The 12,592-nt window shown below is 26.9% G+C and overlaps 2 protein-coding genes and 1 long non-coding RNA gene across 6 annotated transcripts; 1 reads left to right on the top strand and 2 right to left on the bottom strand.

The window, feature by feature from the left end:
- Window positions 1-3,572: 3,572 nt before the first annotated feature.
- On the top strand, window positions 3,573-7,787 carry Mob2 (MOB kinase activator 2). Of its 3 annotated transcripts, none has more exons than XM_035092940.1 (5): window positions 3,573-4,133; window positions 6,096-6,350; window positions 6,468-6,592; window positions 6,673-6,906; window positions 6,979-7,787. In XM_035092940.1, the coding sequence occupies exons 1-5, from the start codon at window positions 4,129-4,131 to the stop codon at window positions 7,041-7,043; spliced, it is 684 nt and encodes a 227-aa protein (XP_034948831.1). In that variant the 5' UTR covers window positions 3,573-4,128; the 3' UTR covers window positions 7,044-7,787. The 3 variants fall into 3 exon arrangements, with proteins under 3 accessions (XP_034948831.1, XP_034948829.1, XP_034948830.1); XM_035092938.1 differs by lacking the exon at window positions 3,573-4,133 and adding an exon at window positions 5,356-5,490; XM_035092939.1 differs by lacking the exon at window positions 3,573-4,133 and adding an exon at window positions 5,386-5,490 and having other exon boundaries at window positions 6,068-6,350.
- Window positions 4,763-5,463, bottom strand: LOC118072815 (uncharacterized). Its single transcript, XR_004691041.1, has 2 exons — window positions 5,328-5,463; window positions 4,763-4,981 (listed from the first exon to the last, which is right to left on the bottom strand). It is a non-coding gene; the product is annotated as an uncharacterized lncRNA (long non-coding RNA).
- Window positions 7,788-9,084: 1,297 nt separating the features above from the next.
- On the bottom strand, window positions 9,085-12,448 carry Hip14 (palmitoyltransferase Hip14). Of its 2 annotated transcripts, none has more exons than XM_035092967.1 (7): window positions 11,905-12,448; window positions 11,638-11,769; window positions 11,032-11,441; window positions 10,653-10,956; window positions 10,378-10,578; window positions 10,125-10,286; window positions 9,085-10,045 (listed from the first exon to the last, which is right to left on the bottom strand). In XM_035092967.1, the coding sequence occupies exons 1-7, from the start codon at window positions 11,908-11,910 to the stop codon at window positions 9,407-9,409; spliced, it is 1,854 nt and encodes a 617-aa protein (XP_034948858.1). In that variant the 5' UTR covers window positions 11,911-12,448; the 3' UTR covers window positions 9,085-9,406. The 2 variants fall into 2 exon arrangements, with proteins under 2 accessions (XP_034948858.1, XP_034948859.1); XM_035092968.1 differs by having other exon boundaries at window positions 10,653-10,932; window positions 11,905-12,447.
- Between the last annotated feature and the right edge of the window lie 144 nt (window positions 12,449-12,592).

Here is a 12,592-nt window from a genome sequence, read left to right as displayed (position 1 = left end):
ACATATACATTTATGAATGTTGATTTAATATTTAGGTGTATTAAAGAAGGTACAATATCTTTAATTCCACTGTATATAAAAATAAATAATATATATTTAAACATCATCAATATTTCTTATAAAGAATTATACCATCGATTTATGTATTATTTTAGTAGTTAATGACTTTAAATAATATTTATTTGCACTTGTAAGGTTTCAGTCGGTTCGATTCTGTTTTACAACTTAATTACAAGATGTATTTACATAACTGTAAACAATGTACCACTTAAGTATAAAATCTCATTGCATCATATTAAATTTACTAAGCTTTGCTCAAAAGCTTTTGTATCTTTTTCGCTAAAAAATCTAATCACTTATTAAAAATGATAAATAAATGATTTAGAAATATTTTTAATATTAATAAAAGTTATCGAGGGATAAAAAAAATGTCAGAAATTCTTTTCAATTATCAGGAAAACACATCACTACTAAAATTTCAATGTAATTGAATTATTTATTCTACTAATAATAGACCAGGAAAAAATAGCTTTTATTCAAATAATTCATCAGTTAATATCTACTTGATAGTTCAGGATCTCATTGACTTAGTAAAGCTCATTCATTGTTTAAATTACTTTGGTGTTAGTATTATTATGCTAATCAAATAGTTTATAAAATTATTCCAAACAATTGTCTGGCATTTTTATTTCCATAATAACTTTTATGTTTAAACTCATCGTTTTATTTTATTGCAGAAATGTGTAAATTGAAAAAGGTGAATATACCATTAATAACATAGTTATTCTTTTACTTAGTAAATGTAATTCAGGATATTCGTTAATGCTGCATGAAAATTGTTTTTCTTCACAGCATTTATACTTTTCTTAATGGATTAAAACGGATTTAACGCTTATATCAATTTCTTAAATATTGATTCTCTCATCTTTAACTACGTCTTTTCTCCCTTTAGTTTTTGTCCTTGATTTCATCCATTTTCCTCCCTTCAAATACCCATATTTTACGCATAGTCATTTCAATGTTATTTGAACCATAAAAGACATACATATACATATATTCAGTCGTTTTTCAGAAGCTGTCGATCCAACTAAGATTGTCCATTATTTTATTGCTGTTCCTTCGCAGCCTATTTGAATAAATTACTGAAGGAGATCCAAGGGAGAGAAGCATGACGAAAATGCTAGAAAAATGTTTTTGATTGTAGTTAAATAATCAATTAAGCAGATGATGGCTAGAAAATGTGAATTATTTTGGTGGAGTAAACTTTCCGAAGATCGAAGTCTTTAAACGCCCTGGAATGTGCTCCAAACTACAAGGTTATTCTATTTTTAGTTTTAAAACTAGTAGATATTACTAGAGAGTAAATGTATTATATCGATACAACTCCTACATATAGTCATTATCCAACTCAATGACTCTGTATCAACTTCATTTCATTCATTAATAGCATTCAGTTTTCACACTAAATGTCATTTAAGTGAATATACTGTTGAGATATATCATCTTCTCTGCGTGATTTATTGTTATTACATTGATTAATGAATAAGCTGATAACCGTGTAAATTTACTGCTTTTGTTTGTTTTATTTATTCGCCAAGTTTCACTGATTTCGATTTATAGCTAATTTATTTTCCACATCAACGTACAGCTTAATATGTTTTATGTTGAAAATAATATATTTCATAAAATCATTTAGTACTTTTATCTAGATAAATTTAGAGAAATATTTGTAGTTTGTTTCTGTATTTAAATAATTTCAATTCAACTAAATAATTTACTGTATTGTTCAAAGAGTAATTTGGCAATACAATTAATTTTTTTAATTAATTAGACTATTTGAATATCAAAATATGTGGGTCGTAATAAAAATAAATTAACTTCCCACTGGGAAAATAATAAATATTCAAAAATTGTGATAAAGTTAAAATAATTATTAAATTCTTCGAAATAATGTTTAATTTTTTTTATAAAACCATGAATATGTTATTCCCTTTTTTTCTTTCGGATTTAATGGAACCATAAATGTTGAAAGTATTAAAGAGTTTTATAAAACTTTCAATAATTGGCTTGCACTGAGAGATTCAATATGAAATTTTCATTAACTATCTCGAAAAAGTTCTATTATTAAAAGTTTTTTTTTTCTTTTTCTTATAAAAATTTATTTTATAATTAGCTTCAAGGTACATAAAATTGATAAGATAATTTAATTCATTCTAAATATATTAGCAAAAGTATTTTTTTCCTAATTTAAAGAAACTTTTGAAAAAATATTTGCACTTGTAGAAATAAATTTCCCTCAGGTTAATCTCGTTGAAAAAATTTTATTTTTTGATCAATGAAATGCGTTGATATTATACAAAAAGATTGATATTAAACTAAAAGGTTGGAATTTAACAGTAACATTCTTTACGTCGTTTTATTAAAAAGAACAAAAAAAGATAGCTTTGTTGTTATCGAATTTTTTACAATGTTTTCATAAAAGAGAAAAAATTGTAAAAGCACGACAGTTCAGTAACGTAAATGTAAAACAAATAAAATAAAATAAATTATTATTACATTCGTGAGAATCAATTATGCACAATTATTTCAATTGTTTCAATTTTTGTATTGAATAAATATTATTCATGTCTAAGAAAAAAAAATATCATAGTTGTACGAAATATTTCATTTATACGACAGCTAATGACAATTAAAAAACTTTGATCATATCAAATTACCGCTTTAATTCACATTTCGTTTTAACTTGATTCTTTAATCAGATTTTTTTAAAGTTTCATGTTTCAAACATTTGATGTTACTGTGATAGATATTTAATTTGTTTTCAGAATTATTTTTTTTAACGTGAAGGTTCTTTTATGTTGAATTGTTTGATTCGTAAATAGATATTCTATATCTATATTCATTTAAAAATAGAAAAATTTTCTAGGAACTATAATAGTAAATAGACTCTAGAAGATAAACATTTGAATACTTTTATGATTTGATCATCATCAAATATCGAAAAATTTCTGATGGTTGTGTAGTCTAAACATAAAGTTATTTTTTACAAACCTTTGAATGGTCTTTTTTTATTCTTCTCACATGATTATATGAACACAATGATCTTAGAAATAAATGTCATAAATTTCTTTATTAATCTGCGATAATTAAATATTTCCAATCATCATCCGGAATTATTTGTGATAAATTAACGATATGTTGGATTTATAATTTGAATATAATTATTGTAGGAGCGAAAGATTGATTTGAATTTTTTTTGCACTTTCACTGACTACCGATAAAGTAGAATTTTTTGTTAAAAATAATAATAGCGTAATGCCATCTTGTGGATGTTAATGTTAATCATCGTGTCCTTGAATGTTATCGTTAATTAAATTACAAAATAATGTTAATGTATTTATCAACATTTATTTACATTCATTTGTAAATTGAAATATGTTTACTAACAAACGTATTAATATTTTAATAATTCATAAATAAATGTTATTAAATTTGAATTCATAATTTTGTGGTATTTGTGACTCTAGCACGTGGCGTTCCTTACGTTTAATTTATGAACTATAATAATTGGGTACAGAATGACTCAGAATGAATTAAACGGAGAACGATCAGCTGTCGTCCAAGATTACTGCTTTTGATCAGCTTCAGTGTGTGACATATTTTTAAAAAAGACTAAAAAAATTGAGCTAATGAAATATAAAAGAAAATTGTTGTCATGTACATAATAGAAATTTGATAACAACTATAGAAGAAACCGGTGAAGAAAAATAAGATAAAAAACTTTGGATTCATCGTTTTATCTGTATAAGTTGTTTCATTTTATTTCGACATAACTTTTGTCTTCTTTTTGATCTTTAAAATATCTGTGTTATTCTTTAATTTTGACTGCCGTACAACGAGAAAAGTGTAGTACTGCAGAAACAGGTGACAATAGAAAACTTCGCCATGTTAGATTTTACAAAATCATTTGTTAAACGTTGATTTTGGAATTAAGTTCCATTTCTGGAGTTTTGGATTGTATAATTACCGGTTTGAATAACTGGAGTCAACCGGCAGATAGTTTACAATTGAAAATCATCCAAGCTGGATAGGTTACCCGAGTATCTCCGCGATACCGTGGACTGGTTTATGGGGTGAGTATTTACATATTTTTCCCATCATATTTTAATTAAAATTCTTCATTTAAATCTTCTAATAAAATTACTTTGTTCTCTTCTCGGATAATATAAAAAACTTTATCGGCAATAAATAAAGCTAATTGTGTCCTTGATTTGATACTGAACTATGAAAAAAAGTCTCAAAAAGACTTGTCATTGTTGAGATTGTAAATGTTCTAAAATTAGTATTGTTCTAGTTTATTTTTTAGATTATCTACTGTTTTAATTATAGAAAAAATAATCATGATCAAATAATCAAATTTATTCTTACAATGTCACTTAGTTTAATAAACAAATGTTTGATTATCGAAAGATTTTGATCTAACTCAAGTAATTAAATTTTCTTTTCCCTAAATTAATTTCTTTTTTGTTTCTGATTAAAAAGAAAAGGTCTAATGATAATAATATTACGCTCTAATTGGATTTGAAGTTTAATTTATAATTCTTAATTTAAAACAAAATTTGAAAACCAAATCAACATATACATATAAAGTATCTGTATACTGTATGTATATATATGTTGGTCTAAAATGAATAGTGGATGAACTTTGTTTTTTCTTTAAATAAAAATGAAAAATAGTGATGATAAAAATAACTCAAACTTGTTACCATTAGTCTATATGAAATATATTGAAAAAGTATATAATATCTTTAGCATTTAATATTTGTACTAACATCTTTTACTTTTCAAGAGCTTGTCTATCGATCCTCAAAAAGTGTTACGAACGCTCTCGAACCACAATATTTCACATTCAATACATATGTACATATAACAGAACGGATCAACGATATGTATACATTTTTACGTCATTAGTGTAAAAAACCTGAAATAAAATTAATCAGTTAATCACTAACTTCATGTTGGAATTAAAATGAATGACTTTATCAGATAAAACCTTATCATTATGTATCATCTGAAATATAATATAAGAACATTATCAGTTTTAGATTCATATAATATTTTTATATACTAGACTTGGGTCGTTTATCATATTAGATAGGTTATAACGACGTGGCATCCATTCCTAGTATTTATTCGGCTTCATTTTCTTACGTTTTTACTAATTATATTATAGTTCAGTTGGGTAAAAGAATTCTCAGAAGTTTAAAAAAATCCATCACACAATTTTCTGTTTTTTCATGCCATTTGTACTTTTTAGAATCCATTACCTGTCAAGAGTATATTTTTTCTCACTTCATATTAAATTTTTATCTTGAACCTTCATAAGATGTTTAGTCTTAGTCATTTTGGAGGTAGAAAGTTGTTGAAATATTCTGCAATTAATAATCCTCTTACTTTGGATGTTGAAGACACAGTCACTTGTTTTTGCAGGTCAGTTTTTGATAATATTAAAAATATTAATTAAATTAATATTTTATTTATTAACTTTTGTTTTGCTAAAAATAGTAATAATCTATTTTTGGAACTGCCAATTTTATATTTTATCGTACTTGTATTATCATAATTAAAAGCTACAGTGTCATTGAGTCAGCTGACTACTGTCCTATAACCAGCTGAATCAGAGTTTAGTTTGTTTAAAGCAGACAGAGTGTCGGATATGTGATAGTAAATGACTGTAATAAAAACAATGATAGCCTTACTCTGTTATATTACTGACGTCTACTTAATTTTATAAACACATCAACATGGTGACTTTAAGACATCATTAACATAACTACATGTACTTATTGAACAGATTTTTAAATAAAAATCATGCTTTAACCTCAGCAAAACTTACTCATCAATTTCTTATCATCAGAACATGAATTATCCTAGATACCCTCTGTTATTCTTTCTTTCTTTCTTTCTTTTCTTACAATAAATCTTTTGCTCCTACTCTTTTAATACTTTTCCTAATCTCCATGGCCAACTCTTGTCATTCGTCTTCCAATTGTGTTTGTCGATGTAGATTTTCTGAGTGACGTGGATCTTTATAGAAAAGCCCGACGGAAGGAGAAAGATGCCGGAACTACTGAAGATCCCAAACTCTATCTGGAAGAAGCAGCCCTTGAGCGACAGCTCCCAGAGGTGGACCTCAGAATGCTGGTGGATCTACCACCAGGTTTGGACTACAACGAATGGCTTGCTTCCCACACATTGGCACTATTCGATCATATAAACCTCATTTATGGAACTATCTCAGAATTTTGTACCCCTACTGGTTGTCCTGATATGACTGGACCTGGATTGAGGTAAACAAACTATCTCATTTTTTTTAATGACTCCATTAAAAATATAATTTGCAATAAATATTCTACAATATTGTATAACTGTTAAATTTAAATGGAAAACAACTCTTTTTATGATAGAACTTATCTGTGGTTTGATGAAAAAGGGAAAAAAACTAGGGTGGCTGCGCCACAATATGTAGATTATGTAATGACATTCACTCAACGTACGGTCAGTGATGAAACGATATTTCCTACAAAATATGGTAATTGATGAATTTAATTTTAAATAACACATTTATTCATTTATCTTCTTTATATATAAATTTTATATTTAATTTTTTAGCAAATGAATTTCCTAGCTCATTCGAGTCAATAGTACGAAAAATCCTGCGGCTACTGTACCATGTAGTGGCACATATTTATCACTGCCACTTCAGAGAGGTGGCACTTTTGGGGTTGCATGCTCACCTCAATTGTGTTTTTGCTCACCTCACCCTTCTTAATCAACGTTTTAACCTTATTGACCCTAAAGAGACGGAAATCCTTGACGATTTGGAAGCCGCTCTTCTGGGTAATGGTAAGTATCAATTATTTCATTTTCGTGTTAATCTGATATATATCAATATTTTATTAATTAAAAATCTAAAAGGTGATTCAACATCCGCATCTTCTCAGAGCACGATAATTCAAGACCCTCCAATTGCAGCCACTTAAAAACAAAAAATCGTTATAAAGTTTTCGTACAAACCTGCAATGTCAAACTTAAGAAAATCTTCACGTGGATTGTTTATTGTTGATAATTTTATTACTATTATAATTATCAATATTTATAATTTTTTTTTTGTAAGAATTAACGTGTAAATTATTCTAGTTACCATCGTGTCAAAGCTGTCCGAAATATCATAATATTTCGTGCAGATCAACGAAAAATATTGTCAGAATCTATTTATGAATAAACAAAAATACGTTAAAAATTGATGAAAAAAAAATCGACACAATAAATGTATAAATAAAATATTTAGTAAACATGATTATGCAAAAGATAAACAAGAAAAACTATAAAAATAAAAAATCTATTGAAATGATGGCTAAGGAAGAAAAAAGTAGTACCTGTACATAGTTGACGCAAGTGTGGAAAAAAATAATTATTGTAAATTAGTTTTCTTCATTTGTTGTTTGTGAGATTGTAAATAATTTATTAAATCGTGATAAAATAAGTGCTAAAAAGTAAGAAAAAAAAAGTGAGAAAATCATGAATAAATAAAATTAAATTTAAAACAATAAAAATAAAGACGTCAAAAATTTTAAAGAGTGGTTAATTATTGGTTACTTTTGAAGATAAATCGCTATCAAAAATATACTATAGAGAGAAAAACTGTAAACAAGATGAAATATTAAAATTTAGAACTAATTAAAGTAAATATATTATACCTGGCGTTATTGAAATGTTGCTGAAAATTGTCAGTTTTTCATTTTGAAAAAACCTATCTATAATCCTGTCAAAAATCCTGAAATAATTTTTGAAAAGAAACACATTGTCGAGTTTTTTTTAAAGTAGAATTCAATCTTTATTTTAATTTTTGAAATTATTTATTAATTAATACATGTAAAGAATGTTGTCCAATTATATTGAACGATTATATTTATTTGCCTCTATTTAATAATCAATTTAAGATTAATGCATATAATTAAAAAATCAGACTCTTATTTCATTTGTAAATCCTACATTTATTTAGCTTCGCGTTAATTGTATAATAATAATTATCATTATTCAAAGAGAAATCATGAATGAAAAACTTAAAAATACATTAATAAAAATAACTTGCTCAAATTTTTAAGCCATGTTTTATGTTTCTTAATAATTATTTTTCAAGATAATTCTTTGAACTCCATATTATTTTATTTATTATACAATAATTAAAAGTTAATTATGAAACATCAATCATTTAATCATACAAGATTGATACACTAAAGTACATTATTCATTTTATAATATTTTATAGCAGTAATATTTATAATGGAAAATAGTTTCACAGTAAACGCATTATCTATTCATTTCATAAAAGCCACAATCAGGCGATTTTTTTCCATAATTTTTTTCTTATTGATTCCTTAAATAATTTTTTTTACAGTATAAAATTATGTTTATTCGTTGATATAGATTATAATTAGTGATGTATGTATCATAATTTTATTATATTCATTGATTTAATTTTCTAATTAACTAATAAGGGTCATGAATCTGGAATGTTAAGTAGTTTCTTTTTCTAATTCTTTTGTACATAAAAATTTTTTCAGTCCTTTTGCATTTTACATTTCATTGTGCGCAAACTAAATATCGACAATATTTTTTAAAAATAATGGGGCCAAATCACACAAGTATAAAAAAAGTTTTAATTTTTAGAATTAAAATTAAATTTTATAAATACATTACAGATCATGGAGTCATGATTTATGTACAACTTACGTATCTTACATAATCATACACAAAATAAATTAATGCATCGATAAATGAGTATTTTTCTAAATTAAAATTAGTTTTTTATTTGTACATGCAAGGGAAATTAAAAATATCTCCTTATTTTGATTAAATGCTTAATGATGTAATTAGATATTCGTCTATGTTTTATCGATTTTTTATCTAACAAGAAGAGAACGATATGGTTTAGTATTTTATTTCATAATATGAAAGAATTTCATTTCTATTTAATTGATCAATAATTATTTTTAATTTATTCTCAGCGATAATTGATTCATTATTGTTTTTGTTGCATGTTAAGTTTTTTATTTAGTAATAATTAAATTGATATATTTTTAGGAACTAAATTCTTTGGTAACACAGACAATAATAAATACGTCTAGTCATGGATATGGAAAGAGATAAAATATTTTTTTCCATGATTTATGTAATTTAGTTAACTTATCTAAATAACAAATCCGTTATCGGAGAAAAAATCAATCACACTATTCAGAATAAAAATATTCACGTTTCTAAGAAGAATCAAAACAAAAAGAAATGTAAAAAATTCAATAAATTCCACAAAAAATGAATTGTTTTTATCACAAAATTTAATTTTTTATACGTATTGAAAAGGATCTTTAGCATTAAGTAGCGGCAATTTTTCCACGCTCTGTTTTATCTCAAAACTATGAAGCCAATCGGAACTTGGTCTAGCTTTAATTCCACAAAAATTTAAATTACAAAAATCTGCAATATTTTGTAATGCGCCACGATGAAAAGGATTACCGTGTTTAAAATGTTCATAACGACCCGCATTCATTCGTTCATTTGTTGTCATACCTAAAACCATAATCTGATATAGTTGACATAACAAAAGAGCTCCAACCCATAATGCATGAAGACCCGTATTCGCAGCGACCCACATCACCCAGGCATCGCATTTTGCTGTCACTACAAAGTAATTATCTCCTTTATGTTCATCGGTTAAATTAGACCAGCATTCAAATTGCCAGTATTGAACACTTGCAGAAAGTACGACAATACATAAACCAAGAAGTGAAATAAGAAATCCTAAAAAGTATTTATGATTATGTGCCCCGATGCAATTATTTATCCAAGGACAATGATGATCGAATCGAGCAACACAACGATCACAAGTTGAACAATGTTTCGATCTTATTGGTCGTCTTACTAAACAACTAGTACAAAACCCGTGAGGTTCAAAACCTCCAGTTTCTGCTAATTCAACAATGGTCTAAAAATGAAAATATTTTTCTTAATTTAGAGTCTAAAGTTTATAGAATATTATCTTGTTATAATTATTATAAACTTACGTTTAGTTTATCTTCGTGAGTAGCTGATATAATACCTGGATCACCTCGCCAAGAGCGCAAAAAACATATCCATAGTGGTACTGAACCTACAACAATAAGTAACCAAAGGTACCAAGCAGCATGAATTCCTAGCCAAAAAATCCAGGTTACATAAATCCACATCTAAAAATGGAATAAAATAAATTAATACTATTTATAACATACATAAAGCTTCTTTATGCAAATTAACTAATAAAATATAATTATACTTTACCTTGGTAGCTAAGTAAATAGACATAGGAAGAATGTGAAATAATCTGTCGTCAAAGAGGTAATTCTTAGCGAGGTAAACCGCAATGTAAAGAATTAAAAAGGCACCTAATTTTATCAGATAATCCAGATTGCTTTGGAAAATCATACCAATTAAATAAAACACTATAAAAGGCGTGCTAACCATACAATACCACCTTATTCGCTGAAAAAATTCATGATATGAAATTAAAATATCAAATATAATTTTTTATTGTAAAAAAAAAACTTATTCTTTACCTTATCTCTACACCAAGCTCTAGTTCTTCCTAATCGTTCTCTTATTTCTTGACTAATTGTTGGCCCTAACCACTCAGCACCAATATGTGGACGTAATAATGTCATTGGTGTTTCATGTTGAGAATTCGGTACATCCAGTGATGCACCATGAGTAATTAATGTATGGATTGCCGTGTTATTTTTAGCTATGATAGCCCAATGTAACGCAGTATTTCCATGAATAATATCTGTTAAAGAATGACTGGCACCCAACACTAGGAGAAGTCTTGTAGGATCTAAGCTGAAGAAACAATTGTAATTTTGACTACATCTCGAGTTATTATTATTCATTTACAGTCATTTTAATAGTTAACTATTTAAAAGAATAAAATTTTATTACCGATTGACTTTGAATGCACTCCACATTAATGGAGTCATAGAACTTCTATCAGGATCATTAGGATTAATTCCTTTTGCTACTAAATAAGCAACTATTCCAGTATGACCGAATTGTGCAGCTAAATGGATACAGGCGAAACCTTCTGAGTCTCTAAGAGTTGGATCAGCACCAGCTCTCATCAAAATGGCAAAGGTTGATAAATGACCTTGCCTTGTTGCCCAGTGAAGTGGAGTTGATGCTAATTCTCCACCAATAGCATCAACATTAGCTCCTTTTGCTATTAAATACTTGACAATCTCTGTACGATTATTGATTGCAGCCCAGTGCAGAAGTGTTACTGTTTCTGAATCAGGTTGATTTACATCGGCTCCGGCTTCTACAAGTTCGGTCACTCTTTCTAATGCGCCATACTAGAAAAAATATAATATTCATTAAATTAATAATGCAATACCAGAATCCAATAAAGAATAAATTATTCAAGTACTTTAAATTTAGAGCAATGAATTCGTCGACTCAACATTTTATTTTTTCTTCAGTAGAAAACAAGTTTTTTATGCAAGTCTTTACATAAAATTTCAGTACTTCATAAAAACTTAATATTCATACCTGTGTTGCTTTAACGATATCAAAATTACTATAATCTTGGAGGAGTGGTCGTGACACTTCTTGACGTTTTTGTATTGGCTCGGGATCCTTGTCCTCTCCAGGACAAGCCGATCGAATAGGAAGTGCATACATCTTTAAAAATAAAACAAATCGAATGAATAATTCATCAATTAATTAATATCTTCTAGCACGAATATAAAAATAATCAAGTTGATTAAAAATTTATAAACAGATACTTAATCATCAGTTATTAACTTATTTAATTACCTTCATGTACTTGAGAAATGTTTATAATATTTTAATTATCTTGTGTCAAGAATTCGATACGCCGATAGCTTGAGACATTATAGAACAAGTATAAATTACCAAACAAATAAAAAATTATATGCATTGTTGCATGATATTCTTGTTTTTATCATAAATATTTTTAACTAGTTTTTATAAAAATCAATACTTGTTTTTTACAATAACAAATGTTCAATTTTTTTCACTATAACATACTCAAAGTACAAGCTTCGAAATTGCTTTAGTAACCCCCTCCAAATCTTATCCTTTTTTTGTTTTTGTTATCAAAATAAGATTATAAACAGCATAAACACACTTTATTTTTATAACTGATAATACTTAATTTATTGATATTCACAGCACTTGATTTCATTTGCTAATTGTTTATATTACTCCAATTAGCTAATTGACCAAACGAATTTGTCTTCATCGAAATCGCTCGATAACGAACAAGATGATCGATTTAAGAACAGAGAAGAGAACGGTTTAAGTTTTGGTTAGGTCAAATAGCCGGGTATGAGAGACACGAAGCGGATATTGGTGAAATTTCACTACCTTATCAGAAGGTGGCTCTGAGGTTATATTTTTAAAATCGAATCTGCATTATCAACAAATATAATTTTCCTTTTTTGTATCAAAAGAAATTTTTAAATAAAAATAAAAATTTTTA

Source organism: Chelonus insularis, unplaced genomic scaffold (genome assembly GCF_013357705.1).
Source record: "Chelonus insularis isolate UGA/USDA-ARS -01 unplaced genomic scaffold, ASM1335770v1 contig_94_pilon, whole genome shotgun sequence".
Classification (NCBI taxonomy): domain Eukaryota; kingdom Metazoa; phylum Arthropoda; class Insecta; order Hymenoptera; family Braconidae; genus Chelonus; species Chelonus insularis.
This window is presented reverse-complemented; position numbering and strand designations above follow the sequence as displayed.

Coding starts and splice junctions, on each gene's coding strand:
- Hip14 (XM_035092967.1), bottom strand. Junction 10,957..11,031: donor AGTGCATTCAAAGTCAATCG/GTAATAAAATTT, acceptor CTCGAGATGTAG/TCAAAATTACAATTGTTTCT. Junction 10,287..10,377: donor CTATTTACTTAGCTACCAAG/GTAAAGTATAAT, acceptor TTCCATTTTTAG/ATGTGGATTTATGTAACCTG.
- Mob2 (XM_035092938.1), top strand. CDS start 5,387: ATGTTTAGTCTTAGTCATTTTGGAGGTAGAAAGTTGTTGAAATATTCT. Junction 6,351..6,467: donor ATGACTGGACCTGGATTGAG/GTAAACAAACTA, acceptor TTTTTATGATAG/AACTTATCTGTGGTTTGATG. Junction 6,907..6,978: donor AGCCGCTCTTCTGGGTAATG/GTAAGTATCAAT, acceptor AAAATCTAAAAG/GTGATTCAACATCCGCATCT.